Source organism: Styela clava, chromosome 12 (assembly GCF_964204865.1).
Source record: "Styela clava chromosome 12, kaStyClav1.hap1.2, whole genome shotgun sequence".
NCBI classification, from domain to species: Eukaryota; Metazoa; Chordata; class Ascidiacea; order Stolidobranchia; family Styelidae; genus Styela; species Styela clava.
In genome coordinates this window covers 421,906-445,601 of record NC_135261.1, presented here as the reverse complement: position 1 = coordinate 445,601, position 23,696 = coordinate 421,906, and the positions used below count along the sequence as shown (strand labels likewise).

Here is a 23,696-nt window from a genome sequence, read left to right as displayed (position 1 = left end):
TTTAACGGGCTTCGTATAAAACGTTTCAAAATACACGTCACGTGTGTTAGTGAATAGGGATTTATTGCTCGTATTTCCACTGCCCATGTTGGTATGATATCGCAATCTTAAAGTTTGATTAGAGAGTATCCTATCTCATCGTATTCTTTTACTTATATTCATGTATTCTTGCATTGTTCACAAGCTTAAGTTCCGGTAAATAGTATCTTATTTTGCTTTTTTGTTTCTATGTCACAAAGCGAAATTGGCAATGTATTACTTTTAAACCTCATTTACAGTTAACCTTGCTAATGTGAGGAACGCCACTATACTAATATGCACCAAGACAATCGATAAGTATATGCCAAAGCGAATTTATTAAAGCGATATTTAGAAACTTGTCTAATAATTTAAATATATTGGAGCACAATGCGGAAACTATTTCTGCATCGTTTTCGTACTAAGAACTTTCTCAGACTATATGAAACAACATCATATTCACAATAATTCACACCGCGAAGGCATAAAAAAGAAATCCCTAGCTTAATATCTAACGAACGGAAACCACATTCTGGTTAGTTTGCAGCCAGATTCTTCAATCACATAGAATTATTTTTTTGCTACAGCATTCTTGCAATATACGAGTCTGATTTTTGACTCCGGTCTGGCAGAGTGTAATAGTGCGCTGCAAGACAATAAGCATTCTTGATCATAAGCGTACAGTCGGTCCGATGCAAACGCTTCGGTATGGCAAAGGTATTATTCTCACAAAGTTATAGAAATGAGTTAAGGTTCTGCAGTAAAACTCTTAAATCACTCAGAAGAATGAGTACTCTTAGTCTTTGCAAAATATAGAAATACATTTGCGTTAGTATATGCGGCAAGACTTTGACTTACTCAGAATAATCTCCACTTTTATTACTATAGAATCCTCGCATTATACACGAACTCACTAGCGCAGTAGCATACATATATACACAATCAATAACACACAGTAATTTTTCTCTCAGCAAAACAATCCATAGTACTTACACGCACTTAGCGTAACGCTGTAGCCTCAGCAGTCTGACAATACACGACTATACTTGTAATGATTCAAACGCTCTCACTTCCTCGATGACGTCATACCTGGTTATCTACTTAACATGAGCGGAAACTAGGTCGATGACAAAGGAAAGAGGGAAACGCAAATACGGCGTAGTACACACTCAAACAAATATGGGCCGTACTTGAGGCGAGCCAATTTCTTGCTCGACTAAGCTCCTTGCATTTAAATCTCAAATCTTTGATTGACAAGGCAATGTGACGGAATAAAACTGACAAATTACATCGTTATGCTTTATGCATTATCAACACTGGCCGTAAATGGTATGAGCCTAATTCTTTGAACGCAAAATATGCGGAAGACGTATGGTCGGCCGCGTTACATGGCCCGTAGTTCAAACGAGTGAAAATTCAGGCTGTATGTCAGGTCAAGCATGTTGGATATATGCTTTATATATTCTCATCATTTGCCGTAGCAAACATGAGCTAGGTCGTCGGGGCGAAAATGTTTCGTCTATCCCAGTGGTTCTCAACCTGTGGTACGCGGAAGATGATCAAGTGGTACGCGAGCAGCTTTGAATTATTGCAACAACTAACTTTTGAGTTGGCTAAAATATGCCGACAACGCTACATCTTCAATACTTTATGTATTCGCTGAACGGCCTTCATGAATTTTTTTCCCGTGCATCAATTTCCTCGTTTACTTCCGTATCCAGCAACAATCAATAAACATTGCCTAGTTTTTGTAGTTTTTCGTGTTATTTGTCAGTTTTCCAGTTGTGTTTCGAAAAAATAGTTGTGATTTGAATAACTTAATTGTCATTATGTCTTCAAAATAGCATTAATTTACTTGCTGTAATCATAAATGAGTCTCGCAAATGCTGCGATAGACCAGTCTAAATTAAGCTATCAGTGCTTGTAAGCGGCACATGGTTGATTAATTTTAGTCAAAATGAAGGTTTCAAACACGTAAACCAGCTTATTAGCGCCAACACATCAAAACACTCTCAAAAAAAGTTTAAAAATTCTGCATTAGTAAATTATAGAAAGAATTTTTTTCTCAGATCAAGGGTCGGAGAAACGTCCCATGAACTAGTCCAGTCTTTATCGCCTGCCATTGTCCACTAACGAATCGAAATGGGCATGTTTTCGTCCGTCTTTCGAATTAAGTCACAAAGGATGTAGTGCCACATTATAAAATACTTCCATAGCGCGTTTCTTGTGCCATTGTTCCCCACGTCAAAAAGAGGCTTCTTCGGTAGTACGCAGCCAGAGTAAAAAACAGTAAAGTGGTACGCGGTCATTGAAAGGCTGAGAACCACTGGTCTATCCCAATCCACTTGAATCTAGTTCTTTCATTGGAGAGAGGCTAATATTCTTCGCCACCCGGGGGCTGTAAAAATACGTACATAGGTCGCTCTTCCAGAGACTATTCACAATATAGTAAACGATTTATAGCGTATTATCGACTTAATAAATACGTGGAAGACGTATGGTTGGTCACCTCACACGGCCCATAGGTAAAATGATTGAAAATTCAAGCTGTATGTCAGGCCAAGCATGTTCGATAGATGCTTGACTGTGGGATATGTGGCCCTTACATGGCCTGTAGTTTGAACGAGTGAAAATTCAGGCTTCATGTCATGACAAGCATATCGGATAGATCTATATATATATATCATCATTGGCCGTAGCTGACACGAGGTAGATCGTTGGCACAGTATCGTAAACTGCAACAAGCCGATTTCAGTTTTTGTAATTTGTTACATGCTTTTTATATTTATTTCATATCGTATATTGGGTCTGCGCGACGAGAATAAATATCTGAATCTGGAGGGATTAATACGTTGAAGAGAGAATCATCAAAACAGGGAATATGCCTCACCACGCATAAGGCTGTAGAAGTACATTGGTCGCCGAATTCGCCGATTTTATTGATTATTTAATATGCGTAACGTGCGTCCTTGGTCAGACGAAACGTTACAGAAATATATTTGTGTTAGTGTGCAGCAAGACCCTTTAATTACAAAGGAGAGAGAGATGCAAATATAGCGTAGTACACACTCAATCAAATATTCGTGAGATATGTGACCCTTACATGGCCGTAGTTGAAACGAGTTAAAATTAGTACCAAGGTCGTTATGCTAGGCCGAACATTTTCGATACATGCCTCATATATACATCATAAATAGTAGCCGTAATTGAGACGAGCTAAAGCTTACCAACGGAATTAGCAAATATCTTAACTAAAAACGCTCTTTCACTGATAAAGGAAAGATAAAGCCGCAAATATGATACACAATCAACCAAATGTGTATGGTATACGTGGCCGTAGTTAAAACGAGTCAAAATTGGTACTGAGGTCGTTACGCCAGGCCGAGCATGTTCATAATATGCCCAATCCATCATCAACATTGGCTTTAAATCAGACGCGCCTAATGCCAGCGACGAAATTACGCACTTAACCCTTGAATTCATTTCTTGGCACTACAGATGTGTGTTACCAATATGGAGGTAACTAATTTTGTTCGCCTACTACTATTTGAGAAGACGAAAGACACTCTGCATCATCTGAGGTCACTTTTATGGTCTCAAGTTTTTTTTACATACAATTCTTGATTGATCAATAATTCATCGGCTGATTGTTGTATGTCTAGTCCCAAATATTTGAATGCCTCGTTTTTCTCCGAGCTAATTAGAAATGTTGACCTCAGTTTCGAAATCAAACTGTTCTCAAAATACTCTGTGCCAGACCACAGAATACCATCAACATGAATCCCAGCTATTCCTTGTAATTCCCCATTGCAGTATACATAGAATACTGCTGAATCAGATGCTGATACTTTTGCTCCTTGGTCAACGAGAAACTTCTTTAGTCGATTGTACCATTTGAGTGATGCATCACTCAATCCATAAACACATTTGTTTAGTTTCCATAGCTTGGTAGTTCCAGCCTCTTTGGGAGGCTTTAAAAATATTTCTCTATCCACACAATTTCCCTGTAAGAAAGCTGTTTTAATGTCAATCGTATGAAGCTTCCATTTCTTTTGTGCGACAATGGCAACAAGAACCCTGAGTGAATCTTTTGAACAGGTGGGCGATTCTTTAGCAATATCGTCAGTTTGTTCTTCAAAGCCTCTTGCGACAAGTCTGGCTTTGGGAATGATTCCATCTTCAGTATCTTTCATTGAACACACCCATCGTACGGAAATTGTTGGTTGACCAACATTTTCGACTTCATTGTAGACCTTATTTTGTCTCCAGCTTTTCAACTCTGACTTCTTTGCTTCTAGAAAGTCAACATTTTCCAAGACCAACACATCTCCATGAGTGTTTTCATCCATTTCCTTCTCGTTCAGATTTTCCACTTTATCAAAATCTACGTACCCAGATTTTCCTCTAAAACTTTCTGGATTACAATATTCAACATTGTAGCTTTTCCCATATTTCCCGGTTGATTTACCTGCACGACTAAGGATTTTGGCTTCATAGTCTTCACCAGCTAATGTAAAAGAGACAATTTTGCGTTTAGTCAAGTTGAGATTACGTCTGCCACCAGTTGCTGCTTGAACTGGATTGCCAATTGCACTTTGGTCATTATCCATATTTTCAGAATCATTGCTTTCATTTGAAATTTCTGGAACAGACTGTTCCTCATCTTCTATATGATCATTACCATTAGACGAAGCGTCAATTCCATCATTAGAATCTGTTGGAATGCAAACCTCCTTTGTCTGAGGAAAATCCTGAAGATAACGGTTGGCATGCTGGACTCTGCATGAATGTGATCTGATTAGCTGTCCGCCATGTCGTATAAAAATAACCGGTCCATCTTGCCCAATTACTTTTGCAGGGCCCTTCCAACGTTTTTGATCCACTCTCTAATAATGGACCTCTTCTCCCGTGAAGAATTCATCCCGAGTCTGTCGGGTTTGTGTTCGTAATGCTCTTCTTATTTTTTCGGAAGATTCTGATTCAATAACTGCTTTTCTGGCAGCTTGCATTGCAAATATATTATTGGCTACAGTGAGACTTATAGATTCACCTTCCAAGGCAGGTGGGTCATCATGAGTAACTGATGGCAAAGTCGGATTCCTTCCAAACACGAGCTGGTTAGGGCTGAAGCCATTGTTATTCACAAGTGAGTTTTTTGCGCTAACAGCCCAAGCAAGTGCAGTTTCCATATCACATTTCTCAGCTGCCTTAATCTTCATCAATGTTTCTGTCAATGTCCCATTGTGTCGCTCGCAGAGTCCATTAGACCACGGTAAGTATGCAGCTGTCGTCGTGAATGTTATATTAAAATTTTCACACATATCTTTGAACACTTCAGAATCAAATTCTCCGCCGTTGTCACTCAGAATACGAGCCGGACTTCCAAAAATGCTGATCCAATTTTGCATGAATTTCTTTACAATTGTTGATGAAAGTTTATTTCTCACAATGGCAGCTCTACTGTATCGAGTGAAGTGATCAATCATATGCAAATACCACATATCAGAACCTAGCTGATGTAGATCGACCTCCACTGTTTGATTAAAATCATTTGCCCATGAAAGTCCTACAACTGGACGTGGCGAAGGTTTTTTGTAAACTTTACATATTTCACAGTCACTGACTGTTTCTTCAATCAGGCTCGAAAGATCTGCATTCCATTTTCCTGCATTCTGAATGAGGTTCTTTAATTTGTCTTGTGACGCATGGCCGAACTGTTTATGTAATTTTGTAATTTCAGCTTTCCCAAATTCTTTATGCCCAGTGCTTTCTGATGCAAGGATTTCATTACGACAACCAACTTCTGCCTTCATTTTAGGCAGTATATCTACCGCATAATGTCCATTGGTAGATAAATGCAACTTAAGATCTTGCTTGAGCATTACCGCACGATCGTTCTGCATGTCAAGTACAGTGCCTGCACGCTTTAGTGTGCTTTTGCTGAGTAACAATGGCAAGTTTTCTTCATTCACAATTTCAACCTCCATTCTCAGCAACGTTTGGCCAATTTGTACAGGAATTATAGCCTTTTCCTGAGATTGAATTTCTTTCCCATCTCAAAATTCAAATCTCTTCATTGAAGGAAAAATCTCAACTCTGCTCGACAAGTTTTCGTTTAAGAGCCCAAGATAATTCCTGAACCATTTTTTACCAGCTACTGTCTTCGTGCAAGCAGTATTTACTATTGCAGCCTTGGCAGCTTCAACTACAAGAATATCTGAAGAATTTTCATCTGTTATCAAAACCATTTGTATTTGTTCGCAAACACCATTTTGCGCATCGGAACAATAAACTTGATTCTTCTCATGTGGACATTGTTTGGCCCAGTGCATTTTTGATTCACAAATTGCACATCTAGATATATTTCCATATTTGTCCCGTGGATTCAGTTGAGCTTTTACTGCCGATTCGTGATGCTTGTATCGCCGCTTTGCTCCTCCGCCACTACCGGTGGCGTATCTCGATCTCTCTTTGAAAAATTCTTTCTTAGATTTTGGCCTACCAGTACCGGTATCACGAGTCACAAATGCATTTTCCTTTTTAATATTCGATACAACCTCATCTCATCAAAATCATAATTCTTTTCATCGCCATCTTGCTTTGAAAGAATCCTTTTTAAGGCTGATTTCATAGATTCGAACTTCAAGTCGCTTCCAACAGTAAGAACCATTTGGCGCTGTTGATCAGTTAGGCCTGCAGCATCTAATATCTTAAAAGCCAGAATGGTATCTGGTAGCTTCATGTCATATTTTACAAGTCTAGCATACCGGTGTTCAAACTCCAGGATAAAATCCACCATTGAAATATCAGAACTTTTCTGATATTTACTAAATAGCGTGTAGGCTAAATAGGCCTCATCAGTTTTCTCTGACTGAAATGCACCATCAAGTTTTCCAAGAAGTTTGTCCAACCAATGACATTAAACAACATGATAGGCAACTCTGACGTCACTCCATAAGTCCTACAACTGGACGTGGCGAAGGTTTTTTGTAAACTTTACATATTTCACAGTCACTGACTGTTTCTTCAATCAGGCTCGAAAGATCTGCATTCCATTTTCCTGCATTCTGAATGAGGTTCTTTAATTTGTCTTGTGACGCATGGCCGAACTGTTTATGTAATTTTGTAATTTCAGCTTTCCCAAATTCTTTATGCCCAGTGCTTTCTGATGCAAGGATTTCATTACGACAACCAACTTCTGCCTTCATTTTAGGCAGTATATCTACCGCATAATGTCCATTGGTAGATAAATGCAACTTAAGATCTTGCTTGAGCATTACCGCACGATCGTTCTGCATGTCAAGTACAGTGCCTGCACGCTTTAGTGTGCTTTTGCTGAGTAACAATGGCAAGTTTTCTTCATTCACAATTTCAACCTCCATTCTCAGCAACGTTTGGCCAATTTGTACAGGAATTATAGCCTTTTCCTGAGATTGAATTTCTTTCCCATCTCAAAATTCAAATCTCTTCATTGAAGGAAAAATCTCAACTCTGCTCGACAAGTTTTCGTTTAAGAGCCCAAGATAATTCCTGAACCATTTTTTACCAGCTACTGTCTTCGTGCAAGCAGTATTTACTATTGCAGCCTTGGCAGCTTCAACTACAAGAATATCTGAAGAATTTTCATCTGTTATCAAAACCATTTGTATTTGTTCGCAAACACCATTTTGCGCATCGGAACAATAAACTTGATTCTTCTCATGTGGACATTGTTTGGCCCAGTGCATTTTTGATTCACAAATTGCACATCTAGATATATTTCCATATTTGTCCCGTGGATTCAGTTGAGCTTTTACTGCCGATTCGTGATGCTTGTATCGCCGCTTTGCTCCTCCGCCACTACCGGTGGCGTATCTCGATCTCTCTTTGAAAAATTCTTTCTTAGATTTTGGCCTACCAGTACCGGTATCACGAGTCACAAATGCATTTTCCTTTTTAATATTCGATACAACCTCATCTCATCAAAATCATAATTCTTTTCATCGCCATCTTGCTTTGAAAGAATCCTTTTTAAGGCTGATTTCATAGATTCGAACTTCAAGTCGCTTCCAACAGTAAGAACCATTTGGCGCTGTTGATCAGTTAGGCCTGCAGCATCTAATATCTTAAAAGCCAGAATGGTATCTGGTAGCTTCATGTCATATTTTACAAGTCTAGCATACCGGTGTTCAAACTCCAGGATAAAATCCACCATTGAAATATCAGAACTTTTCTGATATTTACTAAATAGCGTGTAGGCTAAATAGGCCTCATCAGTTTTCTCTGACTGAAATGCACCATCAAGTTTTCCAAGAAGTTTGTCCAACCAATGACATTAAACAACATGATAGGCAACTCTGACGTCACTCCATAAGACTATACGCGAAAGATTGTATTCCATGATACGCTTCAATGCACATAGTTATCGTCGCCTTTCGAGACCGTTTCCCGTTCGCTTTTGCTACTCGGCGCCTTCTTTACGTGTAGTATCTGCCTTTTTGCGCCTGTGACGAAAGAAAATAATCATTATATCTAAGAAAATTTTGCTCACTTGGAAAGCTGGAATGACAGAGAAGCTAGCTGTAAAGAGTAATTCTGGACATCATAGACGTTTTTATTTTATCAGAGAAGATTACAAACGCGATAGTGTAAAGATTTGTGTGGAACATTTTGCAGATAATGACAAAGTTCAAAGTTACTAGTTTTAATGTTTTTAATTAAACATTGAAATTTTATTTAAAGAGGGTGTCTTACAAGACAACAAGACTGTTTATACTTCTCTTAACGGTGCTGTGATACAATTCCATAACACAAAGTTTGCACCCATCGAACTTGCTTTAGTAGGTGAATTTATTAGACATATTACATATTCAGTTTATCGTAGGTAACATTGATGGTACATAATGCCTCGTAGATATGTTTGTGTCTAAATTTAGAAATTTAGCTCATAGCCCACTAATTAGTATTATCGTCTATGCAGGAGGTTGCAGGGCTGAATTCATCTTGCAGCCTTACTGATCACCTTATGATGCTCATTTAGTTTGGCTCGAGCAAGTCTTCTTGAAAGACTTGTGTGAATGGAAACTACCTATATCTTTTGCCTTCCTCCGATTTTAGAAGACAAATTTAATCTGAGGAATTTTGCATATAGTTCTCATTGATTGTTGGCTGTTTATATTTCCTATTAATTGTGAATTCTGATTATAACAAAGAGTTAAATAATTTTTTACGTAGTTTACTGGCACCTTTTTCTTGTCAATACTCCAAGCTGAGGTAATAAACAAGACAATACATTCATGTCACCTGGAAGCAAAATATGCACACTAATTAAAAGTTTGACACATTGAGATAATACATCGCGACAGCAAATACAAGTTACAATACAAGTCATACAATATGCCGCATCGCATTTTGGAAATTGTAAAAAGGGCCGCAACCAGTTTTTGATAATGTATACTTAAAAGATAGTTTTAGTTTGTGACATATATTGTGATGCAATTAATCAGTTGGATTAAGTTCTACTATTTTCTCTAATTTCAAATGCAATTACATATTAATATTTGCATTCCACTATTATTGCAAGTTACTGTATTTATCACAAAAAAATCATAAAATTCTATGTACAACCATCAAAATCATTTTTGAACAAGCTTTGGATAAGGAAAGAATAATACATACACTAAGAATGACTTAATCTAAATATATGGACCTGAAATTAACAAAAGTACTATAGTATAAACTCAATGTTTACTCAATCACATTTGCCCTGACGTTTGGCATCTTTTTTGTGTCACCAGCATACTAAGGCCAGGCTGAAATGATTTTATAGTACCAACTCTTATAGTAACTAACGAGGTCACATGATCATGGGTTAATATGCATCTGTGAGAATGTTTAATTAATTCCAGTAATGCAAGAAAGCGTATAGATCAATTAAACGAACAAATGACAGATTTTTTTGACAAGAAATTTCGCGCCACATTGTGTGGCATTGAGTTGCTTGAATTATTGTTGATATTGATTTTTAGTAAACTAAGTCGTTGTATAATTATATTAATATACAAACACATGGAAATTTTCTGTTCGAAGTTGGTCTTTGAATTTGTCATATTGACTGGTGAGTTTATTGTGTTATTTCATTGTAGTGATGGAAATATGACAAAACAAAAACAATGTGCTTCGGAATTTTGAGAAATGCAGAAATATTGTAAATCCCATTTTTCTTCGAAAATGCCACCTTCTTCATGTACTTTGCGTTTAATTTACCCACTCAAATGTTTTATTCAAGTATTCTTTTGCTAGCTTGATGTGTAAATTCTTAATTGGGTCAAAATGTGAAAAAAAATGTGAAAAAATTTTTCCAAAACTACTTTCAGTAAATTGTTTTTTGCGCAAATAATCAATTTCACTTTATAAAATTGGAAAAATCTTTTACATTTAGATAAAAAAAAACTTTCAAAAAACTATTACAATTATTGTTTAGCGTTCGAGGGCCGCACTGGAAGTTCTCTGGGGCCGCGAGTTTGACATCCCTGGTCTATATTGAAGTTGTCCAAAATATTGAACAGTATTTTATCATGAATCATGATTATACCCTTCCCTGAATTTCTTCTATAGTACTACCAAAATTTGATGGAACCAATTCTAACACAGGTGTAGTGAGTGACCCATAATCTACATTTCCAAAGCTGTTTTAATTATGTCTGGCGTGTTTTGTGCCTTTTTACAAATAAGACCCATACACAACTCTACCGGGGGGGTCAAATGTCTTTGCATGCCTCCATAGGTTGTTCTTCTATTGCAAACATTCATGGAGTACTCTAATTGTATTTCTTGGAATCACACTGTCACTGATATTTTGCCAGACTTCTGATATCTCCCCGTCTGCTACAGTTGTCCTGTGAATAAATAATGGGAAATTGAGGTTAGACGAATAGTTGAAAGTTTTGCTTTATGTCGACTTAATTTCTTGATTGATATTCTTACTATTTTTGCTATTGCCTCTTGTGCTGCAGGAATCTCACAATGTTTATACAGGTTTGTCCACAACATTCACATCTGAAGAAAGAGAGGATATTTATTAATTTTCGTCAAGAATATTTAAAGCAGTCTATATGATTTAGAATGGAAAAGTTAATAAATCCAATATCTCATGTTAAATGTAAAAAATGTTTTACTGAATTTGGTATATAAACCAACTAATGAAGGGGTTTAGTCCAAAAATTACAGGCATTCGTGGCTTCATATACTTGAGAGATGTATAGGGTGAGGGTGAAATGTTAGGTGAACTTATTAACCCTTTGAATCAATACGCAAATCGAAGTGATAAATTACAGGCATTCGTGGCTTCATATACTTGAGAGATGTATAGGGTGAGGGTGAAATGTTAGGTGAACTTATTAACCCTTTGAATCAATACGCAAATCGAAGTGATAAATTACAGGCATTCGTGGCTTCATATACTTGAGAGATGTATAGGGTGAGGGTGAAATGTTAGGTGAACTTATTAACCCTTTGAATCAATACGCAAATCGAAGTGATTGAGCAATAGTAGTTACAGCAATCCGTATATATCCTCATTGGTTAGAAAAATCTAAATGGAGGTGCATGAACTATTTGAAACCATAAGGGGTAAGTAAATATGCAATTTCGGCAAATGGGCAACTACGTACCGTACTGAATTAATAACTTTGTAGTATTTGAAAAAGCTGGCTTCCCCACATGCACTTAACAGTGCGATGCCCGGTAGTGATATACAACAATAGTATTTATCTTACCCTTTTCCGATTTCTTTTTAACTCAACTTTCCAAAATATCATTAAAATCGACAACAACTGTCAAAGCAGGCACGAACACCATTCGTGCTATGCCTTGAAAGCAGCACACATCCGCTCGTCTCGTCAAGTATGTGCATTGGAGCGTGTTATCGAATACGATCTTCGGCCAAAAATGCCGGAGTTGCGCATCATGTTGTTTAATGTCATTGGTCCAACCCATCTCAGCTTTCAACTGTTCACTAGTTAACTCTGACACAGCTTTCTCAGCTTTATTATTTCCATCAAGCGACTGCAGACGCACCAAAATTGCCTGCTTTTCCTTTGGCACTTCTGTTATGGAAATCCACATGTCCAACTTATTTTTCCATTCTGCATAGCTAGTACCGCCTCCAAACCTTGGTGGTGGTATTTGTTTGGAAGTCATTTTCCTCTGCTACCATGTAAAGTTGACAATACAACTCAGTTCAAAGTCAATACATCGATTAATACAGATTAACAAAACCACAAACTAACAATGAGCATGCTGCCCAAACAGTAAAAACAGGAAACAACCACAATAGAAAATTATTCACGCCTGAGCGAACATGATAAATGAAGCAAAACGAAAGTGAAAGAATGCAGTGCTTGAAATGAATAAAGCAGAACAGTAACAAGAACCATGGAATTGAAGATTGTACAACCGTACATGTTTTGCATGTGCTTTGTCGTACACTTGTAAAGGATACATGTCGTAGATACGAGGTTCGGCTAAAATGAAACGGGACTGACTTCATAGATTGCGCAACACGATTAACCATCGGTAATCAACACTTTTGCAGTATGGCGTAATATGTGTTCTTTGTTTAACAGCTGTTTTGACACAATATCGCAATTATTTTTGCATTTCAGGATCCATAAGTGAATGTGATAAATTTCTTGTTGGAAAAAAATGCTGTGCGAGGTCTGATTGAGTTTTTTGGCGATAAGGGGTTCAATTGCAGAATGACGATTGAGCAAAGAATTAACATTAAATTTTGTGTCAAACTCTTTTTAGCCTTACCTCGTATGAAGGTATTCATGAAGTATGCGAACCAAGATGGCGGGCACCGGAACGTAGTGTGTGTACCAGGTTAGGTTTATGTCATAATTTTATTCTAATTTCCAGTGGCGGCGCGTGGTCATTTTGACAACCGGGGCAAGCTACTGCGGGACCAAGTCACCCCCATCTACGGGGACAAGATGAGCGCTGTAAGTTCTCCCATCATTTTATGAGTATAAAAACCATTCCATCGGTAACAACCAATCGGCAAAAGCGACAATTTTTAACGATAAGAAAGTGTCTTTAAAACCGGTCCAAGTCAAGGGATTAATAAATATAGACATAGTTTATTTTGAAACCTCTTTCAAAAGGAAAGGCAATATTTACCCAGATAAATACAATGACATATTAACAGAAACTTCGGGAAAGCAGACAAAACCTAAAATAAGGTTTAAAACGTTACTATGAGGAAAGGAAAGGTAATGCAAAGATAAGGACATGCGTCGCTCACTCATAGATATATATGCTGCTAGACTTCTACTGCTTGAACATATATGCAACACGCCGCGGTTTCTTGGAGGCAAAATGCTCAATAACGCGCTGATTAAAGTCATGCATCCCAGAAATAACGTCTCTGTGAATGGATAAAACAGCCAAGGAATTTAATCTATCTTGCTTCATTGTGTTTCTGAGATACGTTTTAATACGCTTCAGCGTGCTGACGCTCTGCGTCGGCAGAAGAAATAGGCGTCGTCAAAATGATGTCCAGAAATTTTGCAGACGCCGCAAAGGTAGTTACTAGAGTGTTAACTATGAGGAACCCATAGAGCGCGCAAGTTGATGTGATGTTCAAAAAAGTTTGATTGGTGTATATACATCGCAATTCATTTTCCAATTTACCCACGTTTATCATGGGGTAAAATTTGGAGACAGTAGCCAACAAATGGATGGGAAATTGACGTGCAAATTTTGAAAAATTTTTGGGGTTCATCAAAGAGAACGCGGCAAGGTGTTCAGTGCGCAGACGATCGCCTATTTGATTCACCAGAATGTCACAGCATTCCTTTGCAGACAAAATCAAACGCCGCGTTGTTTGCCCGCGGCGTAAAGAAGCACTCCATGTGTCGTCGTATTTTATTGTTTCCCGGATACGAGATACAGCATCGCAGAAGTCTGAAATACACGACTGCACAGACGCTCCATCCATTAGCCTTGACTGCAATGCGCCGTATAATACATCCACGTGATAGAATATTGTGGAGAAAAAAGCGAGAAAAAATGAAAACTCACCATCTTCTAGCAGACGCTCTAGACTTGCCGCCTCCCTCACAGAGCGTTCGTCCCAAACCGGAGAGCTCTGAATGCCATTGAAACACTCAATGAGCTCAGACCTAATTTCGGACACGCCCTGCACCACGCGTGATTGAAAGTTCCAACGTATTGGTACACAAGCTGGGAGACGGCGGCTACATATCTGGCGAAGGAGGTCAGAGCGCTTCGGCGAAACGGAAAAAAATGAAGAAAACCCCGAAACATTTGCAAAAAATATACTGACGAGAGGGGTATCAAGACACATATTTTTAATAACGAGGTTAAATTGGTGTGCATAACAATGTAAAAAATGCGCATGAGGAAAATCTTCTTTTATATAAACTTGAACACCATGTTTCGACCCACTCATGACTGCCGCGCCGTCATAAGCTTGAGCTATCAATTTTGACTTAGCGTTGTAAGGCTGTAACACTTCTTTCAGTACAGCCGATATCCCGCAATCCGTGCGATCAACGATTGGTACAAAGCTGTGAAATCTCTCGGTAGGTTTACCATCTTTCACAAACCGAAAAATCACAGCCAGTTGGGAAACGCACGTGATGTCAGTTGTCTCGTCAGACTGAATCGAAAGGAACTGGCAATTCTCAATTTCCAGAGCCAAATGTTGTAAATAAATTTTATACATTGAGTCGAGCAAATCATTTTGGATATCCTTAGATGTCCCTTTCGAAACAGTTGCGGCATCAAGATGATCTCTCAATACTGTATCTAGGGATGCGGTGTATTCCACCATATCCAAAAATACCCCTCTATTAGAAGAGCCAGCCCGTTCATCGTGCCTACGGAGGGACAGCTCGTGACAACCAATGAACTTCAAAACATCTATCAATCGACCGAGAACATGGCGGTTTTTCTCGACGTTTTGGTTGCGCCGACGAATAGAAACCGCGCGTCCTTCATCCGACTGTGCTGCAATATTAACATTTCCGAATGTTCGGTATTTTACTGCATTGTCCAGATGCTCCATAAAAGATTGATGATCCCTGGCACGCTCGGAAAGATGTTTAAGATCTCTAAAACCAAATTTACACCAACGTGAGTCACGGGCGGTAGCAAAAAGTAGGCAATAAAAACAAAAAAGTGCATTTTTGTCCTCGCTGTAACACAACCATTCGTGTTTTTTATACCAAGTTTCTGCGCAGAATGTACGCCGACGCTTTCTTCCGTCATGGGATTGTTCCAGTGAACAATTTTTTGGTTGATAAGGCCCAAGACGTTGTACCTCTAATTTTTGTTCCAGCGGCAGCTGCGAAAACGGAGTGCGAAGTAGTGCATCAACCTTATTCATTATGAGGTCTAAGGCTAAGAAATACGAAGCCGGAAAGAAGTGAGGAGCTCAAAAGGAATGTGGAAAATCGAAAGCAAATGGACTAAAGGTCTCTAACTGATTCAAATAGCGAAACAAGCGACAAAAACGAAGGCGAGGAAACTATCAACTCATCAAGCAACCAACGAACGAGAAGGAATGCGTGAATATGTCAACACGTTGTTGTAAGAAACGTCGGCATTGTGTCGTCATAATTTCGGGGCTAGCCCCGATCGGCCCCGATGATTTAGTAAAAGAAACAGAAAACAGAGATAAAAGAGAGAATACGATATACAATGAGCAACCGGGGCAAAATCGGCGTCGCCCCGTCGACGTTCGGCGAAGGCTTTGCGAGCGAAAAATGAACCATGTCGGGAGAATATGGCTAGTGTAGAAGTCTGTGCAACCGATATTGAGGTATTTTACGAATATTTTTCATTATACCGAAAAAACAACGGGGGCATTGCCCCGGCTGGCCCTATTGACCCGCCGCCACTGCTAATTTCCTTTATTTTAGTTTTATTACGATTTCGGTGACTAGCCAAGTGACTCCCGTAGTATTTCTGCCAGGAATTATCACCTAACTCTAACCTGGTACATATACTACGTTCCGGTGTCCGACATGTTGGTTCACATACTTCGTGAGTACCAGAGATAAATATATTTCCATATATAGCCAAAAGTGAGAGAGATCGACGAGATCTAGCTCAGCTCATACTCAACCAAATATGCACCATAATTCGAGCGAACCAAGTTCTAGGAAAGACAAATTTCCAGCTAAACCAAGATTGCGCTAATGACTTGGTTTCAGCGAGACTAACTAATCATCCTTCTTCTATGCTTGTGTTGGTGGATCCTTATGCACATAATGCAAGGATGCTGTAGCAAGGGTGAGGGTAACTATCCTAAATGATTAAAGAGTCTTGCTGCACACTGACAAAAATATATATTTCTGTGGACGAAACGTTGCAGAAATACATTTGTGTTAGTTTGCACCAAGACGCTTGAATCTCGTAAACCAATATTCCCTGGAATTCACAATCCAACATTGGGTATGAATTTATACATAGGGCGTTTAATCGTTAATAATAGAAGAAATAGGTTGCACATATACTTGACCAAATAAGGGTCTTAAATCAGGACAGCTATGAAAAGTTGCTATGTTTGATTCAGAAGAATGGGTTCTGCGGAAGTATTCGTACCAAGATGACAACCTAAACTTTAACCTGGTACACATACTATGTTCAGGATTGGGGCATCTTGGACGAATACTTCGGCAGAACCGAAGAATATTTTTAGAAATCGAAACGGAATATGAAAGATTCGCCAGGAACAAGTGCTACAAATGAAATCGTGTTATTCGGTGACAATCACTCACACTTATACAGAGCATACAATATAGACGCGGATTAAAAGAAAATGACTCAAAATAATAAAACATACGCATGGAAGCAGCGTCGTGATTCATATGCAAAAAGAATTAGGTATACCATGAGTGCTATTAAAAAGATTTACATACGACTTCAAAATGTTGAGCTGAATCCGGGCTAGGAGCTGAGGTCGGAGTCAAAATAATTTACAACCGGAGTCGGGATTTTTCTTATATTGTGGTCGAAGTCATTTTTTTTCAACTAGGCATTGCCGATTGTATATTTCCCCGATTCCATACCCCTGACGCACAGTGACGAAATAACTCCTGTAAACAAATAATTTCTCACCAATAGAAGTCGCTAATGAGTAAAAAATATGCTTACGAAAGTAATCGTTCGATTTAGATCAGGTTGGTCGAATCGTCGCAGCTTCCTAATTTGTGGCCTGAGTCGCATTTGGTGTTGTTTCTTCATGGAATTAACCAGGAAAATCTTTTGACATATTGTTACATGAATAATGTCACTGAATTGATGGGATTCATGATTTTGGAACGGGTTCATTCGCTGTATTATTCGCTGTATAATTAAGTTCACAGAAATTTACTACTGGTTAAATAGTCCTAGAATTAATATTGTTTCGAACAAAATGGAAGGAAAATTCGATGAAATCAAAAACAAGCTGGACCTTATGGAAGCAAGAATAACTAAAAATTTGAAAATTGAAACCAAAGCTATAGTTGAAGACAGCATCAAGGACCTTCTGGAAGAATCAATACACGAACATGATAAAAAAATTTCGACCCAAATAGACGAATCCGTGTTAAACAACACACGTGAAATGGCTGATCGCTTAGAAGGCATGTTTAAGCAGACTGACAGCCTGACGAGCAAAGTGAATACCCTGATGGAAGACCTGAATGGCATTCATGCTGTGAATAATGCTCTTCAGCAAGATGTGCAAGTGGTTCAAGCCAGCCAGAATTTTATTACCGCTGAGTTTGAAATTCAAAAGAGTTACTTAAATGACCTCCACAACAAAGTAGCAGAATTAACAGCGTCAAACAAAGAACTTGAAGCACTGGTTATATCCCTTCAACATAGATTTAACAAGGATTTCGAGGACTTGGCTCAGTATGTTCGATGAGAAAACTTGAAATTGCATGGCATCCCTCAAGGCTCTGTATTAAGACCTACCCTCTTTCTTATCCATATCAACGATATAGTTAATGCCACTAAAGCTTCAATAAACCTTTTCGCAGACGACACTAGCGCTACATTCTCTGCCGCGAATATGACAGACTTGGAGCGAATAGTTAATAATGAACTAGTTCATATATCCAATTGGCTCACTTTAAATAAGCTTACAGTAAATCCTAACAAAACACAAATCATGTTAATTAACTGTAACAAACACCCAGAAACTTCCAACTTCATCCCAAAGTTTATCCTGAATGACTCTGTATTAACTATTTGCAACTCGGTCAAGTATCTTGGTGTAATTTTATATAGTAAAATCAATTGACAAATGCATATCCACCATCTACCCAGATAGCACAACTACGTCGGAACAACCATGGCCGAACGTTGTTCGAACCACCGGCCCAATAATGGCGAACAACCATGTTCCAGCGAAGATTTGGCCGCTGGGCCAACGTCGGTCCTTTCGCTGTAATGCAACCGTGGCAAACGGTCGGGCCAACGTAGGCGATACGTTGTAACACAATCGTGAAATTTGGCCGGGCCTACGTAGGCGACACGTTGTAATACAATCGTGGCATATGGTCGGGCCGAGTTAGGCGATGTGTTGTACAGACAGGGTATGGATCTATACTACATAGAAATTCCCCACTAATCTAACATTATTTAAATAATAAAATACAAAAGATAGCAAAATGTCTTTATTTTACAAATATGTATACATGTAATAAAATTAATCGGAGTTCGTTGCCGGATCATCCAGAGCTGAAAAATATAAAAATTCTGTGTTAAATTGCAGTATTAGCAAATTACAGCACCAGAGTTCAAAGCCTAGTCTGAATGACTGCATCCCAACAAATTTTCAGAGTAGGAATCTTAAGCCAAGATTCTGCAGTCGCAAATGTGTGAGTGAAGCTTACATTGACAAGACGATAATAATTGATAAATACAGAAATTCTTGATTCCGCAAGGGGGGCGTAGACAACGTTTTGAGGGGAATATTTGTTGGAGGGAATAATGATGATTTGCGATTTTATCTGACTAAAATGTCTTGAAATATTCCTTGTTGAAATTCATCTATCTTATTAGAAACATCATGCACCATGATTAGTCTATTTGTTTAATTGATTTACAATAAATTTAGTTGTAACTTCATTATTTGCTGTTGCGATGATACAAATAAGTTCCAAAACCACTGTTCGCCATTATGCACCAAACTCTGGCAACATTGGATTGGCAATTTGGCACTTGACTCTAACCATAATCAGCTTGGCGATATCTCCTTAATAAATATTTTTCTATATTGTTCACTTTTGTATACAAAATCTACATTCAATTTCTTTACTGTTCACAGTTGTTTACAAAATCATTATTCAATTTAACAATCATAATGATAAAAATGAATGGTGTGGCAACTGGCAAGTACATTTTGTTTACTAGTCCGTTTATTAGTTTAATATACCCAACTTATCTAAATTTTCTCGCCTGTTTTTATTTTATTATATCTCTGTTGTTGTTGTGTGTGTGTAACTTAATTTAATTCATGGAAACGATAGGCATCTTTTTGGCAAAACCTTATATTCTTTACGCTTTAATCTTAATTAAGGTTTTGTTTTCACTCCAGATTGTCAGATTCTATTTAATCAATTTTTGTTCATTTCCCTTATGAATTATCTTAAGCTGATTTGGAGTCAAAATAATCTTATACTTTTAAAATAGAAGAGGGTAGAGCAGAGAAAGATGGTGGAACAATATGATGAACATATTACATACCTTTAATAGCAGAAACTAAGGGCGTCCCACTCACTCCTTCTTATCCACCGCGTCCTGCACAGTTGAAAGATCGGGCGAGTAAATTTGTTATAATTGAGCTCATGATTCTCCAATCCAGTCTTTCTTGGAGCAACCTCCGAGACTTGACAAATATCCTATCTGGAATGAGTAAATAAGCACAATTATGAGAATACATTTAATGAAAAGGTTTCCATCCGTTGCAAAAGCTCTATGTTAATTACCGCGAGTATCTACTCGAAAATATACACATATGTGTTTTGTCCACATCGCATTCGTATAAAAGTGAACAATTTTAATATTGCAATCAGATCGTATTTAGACATTTAAATAATCTTCCTTGAACACGAAGCGAAAATATGGGGCATATTGTATTTCATACATAATTTCGAAGCGCTTCATGCAGTCAAAAACAAAACGACAAAAAATAAAAGGCACTCAATAAGATGAGACCCAGCAAAGGTATTTTCACCTATTTTACTTTCATGTTCTGTTTAGCTTTCGAATTAATTATGGAGTAATCTGCAATATTTTAACATTGTACTAAAACTAAACAAATATTCTGAATCTCAGAGATTTTTACATCGTGGTCTTCATACGATGGCATGTGTTACCGGTCAGCGAACTCTTTTAAATTAATTTTGCTTGCCCGCTGGGGTAAAAAGGTTGGGAACCACTGAACTAAACAGTTAAGTACAACCACGTTACACCAACGCCCTGCAAACTTACAGTCAATTTTCATCAGAATGATTAAATAGAATATTCAGAATAGAATAAATTGATTTTTAATGTTTTTTCGTTGTGGGGTCGCAAGTATCTGTAGTCTGTGATTTTACAAAAATTGGGGTCGCGGAAAAAAAAGTTTGGGAACCACCGCCGTAAAGTGTCCGTAATCAGCCTATAAAAATATTCAACTTACGAGCCATTTTTTCATCCTTGAATGTATTCTGGATCAAAATGTAATCAGACAATGAATTGACAATGAATTTCATCAATTCCGGTATGTCCGAGTCCACACTATATTCAGTGGAAAATTGCAGATGCCGTAGCTTGTAGCATAAGAGTTTCTACCGCCTGTCCCCACAATTTTTCCATGGACTGGATTGAAGCATGGCTTGATCTCTGAAAATCAAGTTAGTGTTACCCAATGTATAGTACATGATTGTCTTTCAGATGATAAACGTGAACGAATGACCTATACTAATTACCAGAATATAAATTTTTCATTAATATTAATTACCGTATTTTCCGGCGAATAAGTCTACCCGGCGAATAAGACGAGGCCTGTTTTTAAGCCTGAAAAAATGGGTTTTTGCATATAACCGGTTAATAAGTCGGGGTAGTAAAATCTCATCAACGTCGGGAATCTTAAATTACCATGCAATGCCTTTCGAGCGGTCGCCGCGTTTGCGCATTGGTTAAAATAGCCTATAATGACTTTTTCTTGTAGCGTAATATTCAATCCATATATGATAATGCAAATATGATAATCACAGCACTGAAATTCCAGATTCACAGCACGAGAATGTCGATTTATTTAAACTAACCAGAGGAGGACGTGGGGGATGCTATCGCCGAAGGTGTTTCATTGTCCGGGTTCAATAATAAGGCGACAAAAAAATGAAAATGATCATACTCGCCTAATAAGACGAACCCCCCCCAAAAATTTGGGTCTAGAAAAGCGACTTACTCGTCGGAAAATACGGTATTAACCACATGATGTTGTACTAGGTAATTATTCAACCGATATATCTAGCTATTGTGCAATATTTTATGGCACAGATATGCAAGGAGCTACTATCAAACTATAAAACAAAAACACCTGTTTTGGGCATTGTCCGCATTGAAACACTGAGATGCTTGAAATGACACAGTGTATGATTGCGTGAAAGAGGGAATTGAAGCAGGTGAATTTTCCAGTCCATTGTCATAGGGCCTATTACTGTATTATAAAAATGGTATATATCATTAAACTTACAATGGTAATATTGACACTTGACAGAATATCTAATCGGTAATAATTATTTAGAATGACCGAAAAAAAAATGGATATTACACAAAATATGTCCAAATATTTGTAAAGGATGTGCCGTAAAATACTTCATGCTTTTAGAGTCGCTGCGCATTGCACAGTTGCATGCACATTTGGCAGTCATTGTACAGAGATGGGCTTCGCCCAGTCGCCCGAATCTTTTTTGCTAGCGGTCTACTTTCCAATTCACTTTAAAATATAGACTAGACTGGCCCGCACCTAGACTGGCGGGCCATGTCGCATCTCGCATGTGTGGCGTAAAAAGTTATACTTTGGAAACAAAATTTTATTTAAAGTGTTATAAAAACAAAAAGGGAAAACAATTATCCTTGAGCTATTCTTTACCCAAAAACATCAAATTTTAGTTTCAGTTTGATTGTGGCAATTGTTAAAACATATTTAGATTTCAGCCAATTGAGATCTGTATTTAGATTTGTTGAAATTCATCAGACAGAAGGTTCACAAATGTGCAACTATTCAGATTACTGGATTAAGTCGTCCAACGGGTTGGATTTGGGCTGCGGAAATGTTTGGACTTAGACAAATAAAGTAAATATAAAAAATCATATCTAGGGATGAAGGACAAAAAATGCCAAAAGACCAAGTACGGTAACTTACCGGTACCTCATCTCGTTCTGTCGTTACCGGTACCTACGGTGTCCAGGGATAAATATGTAATACCGGTATGGTGCCGGTACCGTATCACCCTTAAGAACTGTGATCTGACAACGCACTTAGGGTACTGTACCGGTACCATGAGATTAACTTACATGGTTACAACTATCTCTACTTTCGCCATTCATACTATGATAGCATCAAAAGTTCAATTTCACTGTCTAATCCACGGCAAAAACCTCGTAACAGGATACCGATTACGAGTACCGCCAAAATGAATGGCGACCCCATGTGCTATATTCGAATCGCGCGCCAATTTCATCGCGTTATGGCGTGTTTCGTTGAATGCCAATGATGGCCTTACCATGGTAAATGGTTGTAAAACCGCGTACAACGGTTGCCGGCGGATTATAACGTTGGCCCAACGTAGTTGTGCTATCTGGGTAGCAGGCAAGTTGTCTAGAGCAGTGGTCACCAAAGTGTGGGTCGCGACCCCAAGTTGGGTCGCCTTAAATATTTCTGGGGTCGCCGAGTGCCCATCGTTGTCTTTTCTTTTATTATTTTTATTATGTGTGTGACTTCTCGGCTTAACGCTAGATACTTCAAACAAAAAAATGAATAACAAGCACGCAGACAGGTAATACCAAGAGCAATTACGATAAATTAATTATGACATCACAATCACAAATTTAGTCCGTGTGAAAAACAGCGTTCCATGACACAAATACACAACAGTGTGCAGTCTGCACTGTTAGGTTGATTAACGCTACATAGGCTAGCAATTTTCTGTATTTCGAATTGGAGTGACCTCTTTTGTAATAAAGCTATTGCGTAACGACAGTAATTTACATTTTAAAGTAAATCGTTATTGTGTTTTAAATGTAGGCCTACTGTACAGTGGCCGTTGCTTTAACTGCAAAGCGTCATTTTCCAGGCTACCGTCATATTGATAATTACAATTTATTAAATGGCTGATAAACATAAAAGAAAAATATCATATGATCAATCTTTTTGAAAGCTTGACTTTTAGTGCTATGAGTCTGCCTAAATCAAAGCACCGAAATCGATTAAACGTAGAAAAGATTTGCGTTTGAGCTTAAGCAACATTAAGCCACGAATGCAAGATCTCGTTGGGAGAAGCAGTCGCATTCTTCACACTGATTAAATATGGTTGTTGTTGGGTTCTTTTGATAAATTTCCTAATTTGATAAATATATTTTTCGTGTCTGTAGGTGAACATATATATATAACTTGGGGTCGC

The 23,696-nt window shown here is 38.1% G+C and overlaps 1 protein-coding gene and 2 long non-coding RNA genes across 4 annotated transcripts; all 3 read right to left on the bottom strand.

The window, feature by feature from the left end:
* Nucleotides 1–3,614: 3,614 nt before the first annotated feature.
* Nucleotides 3,615–5,541, bottom strand: LOC144430404 (uncharacterized). The gene is made up of 2 exons (XM_078118338.1): nt 4,917–5,541; nt 3,615–4,769 (listed from the first exon to the last, which is right to left on the bottom strand). The coding sequence occupies exons 1-2, from the start codon at nt 5,517–5,519 to the stop codon at nt 3,615–3,617; spliced, it is 1,758 nt and encodes a 585-aa protein (XP_077974464.1). The 5' UTR covers nt 5,520–5,541.
* Nucleotides 5,542–8,491: 2,950 nt separating this feature from the next.
* Nucleotides 8,492–11,935, bottom strand: LOC144430685 (uncharacterized). Its single transcript, XR_013479665.1, has 3 exons — nt 11,775–11,935; nt 10,984–11,055; nt 8,492–10,895 (listed from the first exon to the last, which is right to left on the bottom strand). It is a non-coding gene; the product is annotated as an uncharacterized LOC144430685 (long non-coding RNA).
* Nucleotides 11,936–18,683: 6,748 nt separating this feature from the next.
* On the bottom strand, nt 18,684–22,865 carry LOC120348173 (uncharacterized). Of its 2 annotated transcripts, none has more exons than XR_013479667.1 (5): nt 22,439–22,865; nt 21,611–21,730; nt 20,708–20,910; nt 19,771–19,929; nt 18,684–18,762 (listed from the first exon to the last, which is right to left on the bottom strand). It is a non-coding gene; the product is annotated as an uncharacterized LOC120348173 (long non-coding RNA). The 2 variants fall into 2 exon arrangements; XR_013479668.1 differs by having other exon boundaries at nt 21,611–21,724; nt 22,445–22,854.
* Nucleotides 22,866–23,696: the final 831 nt, after the last annotated feature.

What these genes read in the sequence shown, in the direction of transcription:
- LOC144430404 (XM_078118338.1), bottom strand. Translation starts at nt 5,519, where the DNA reads ATGTGGTATTTGCATATGATTGATCACTTCACTCGATACAGTAGAGCT. An exon ending in AATTCTTCACGGGAGAAGAG is followed by an intron (nt 4,770 to 4,916) that starts GTCCATTATTAG and finishes CGTTATCTTCAG; the next exon opens with GATTTTCCTCAGACAAAGGA.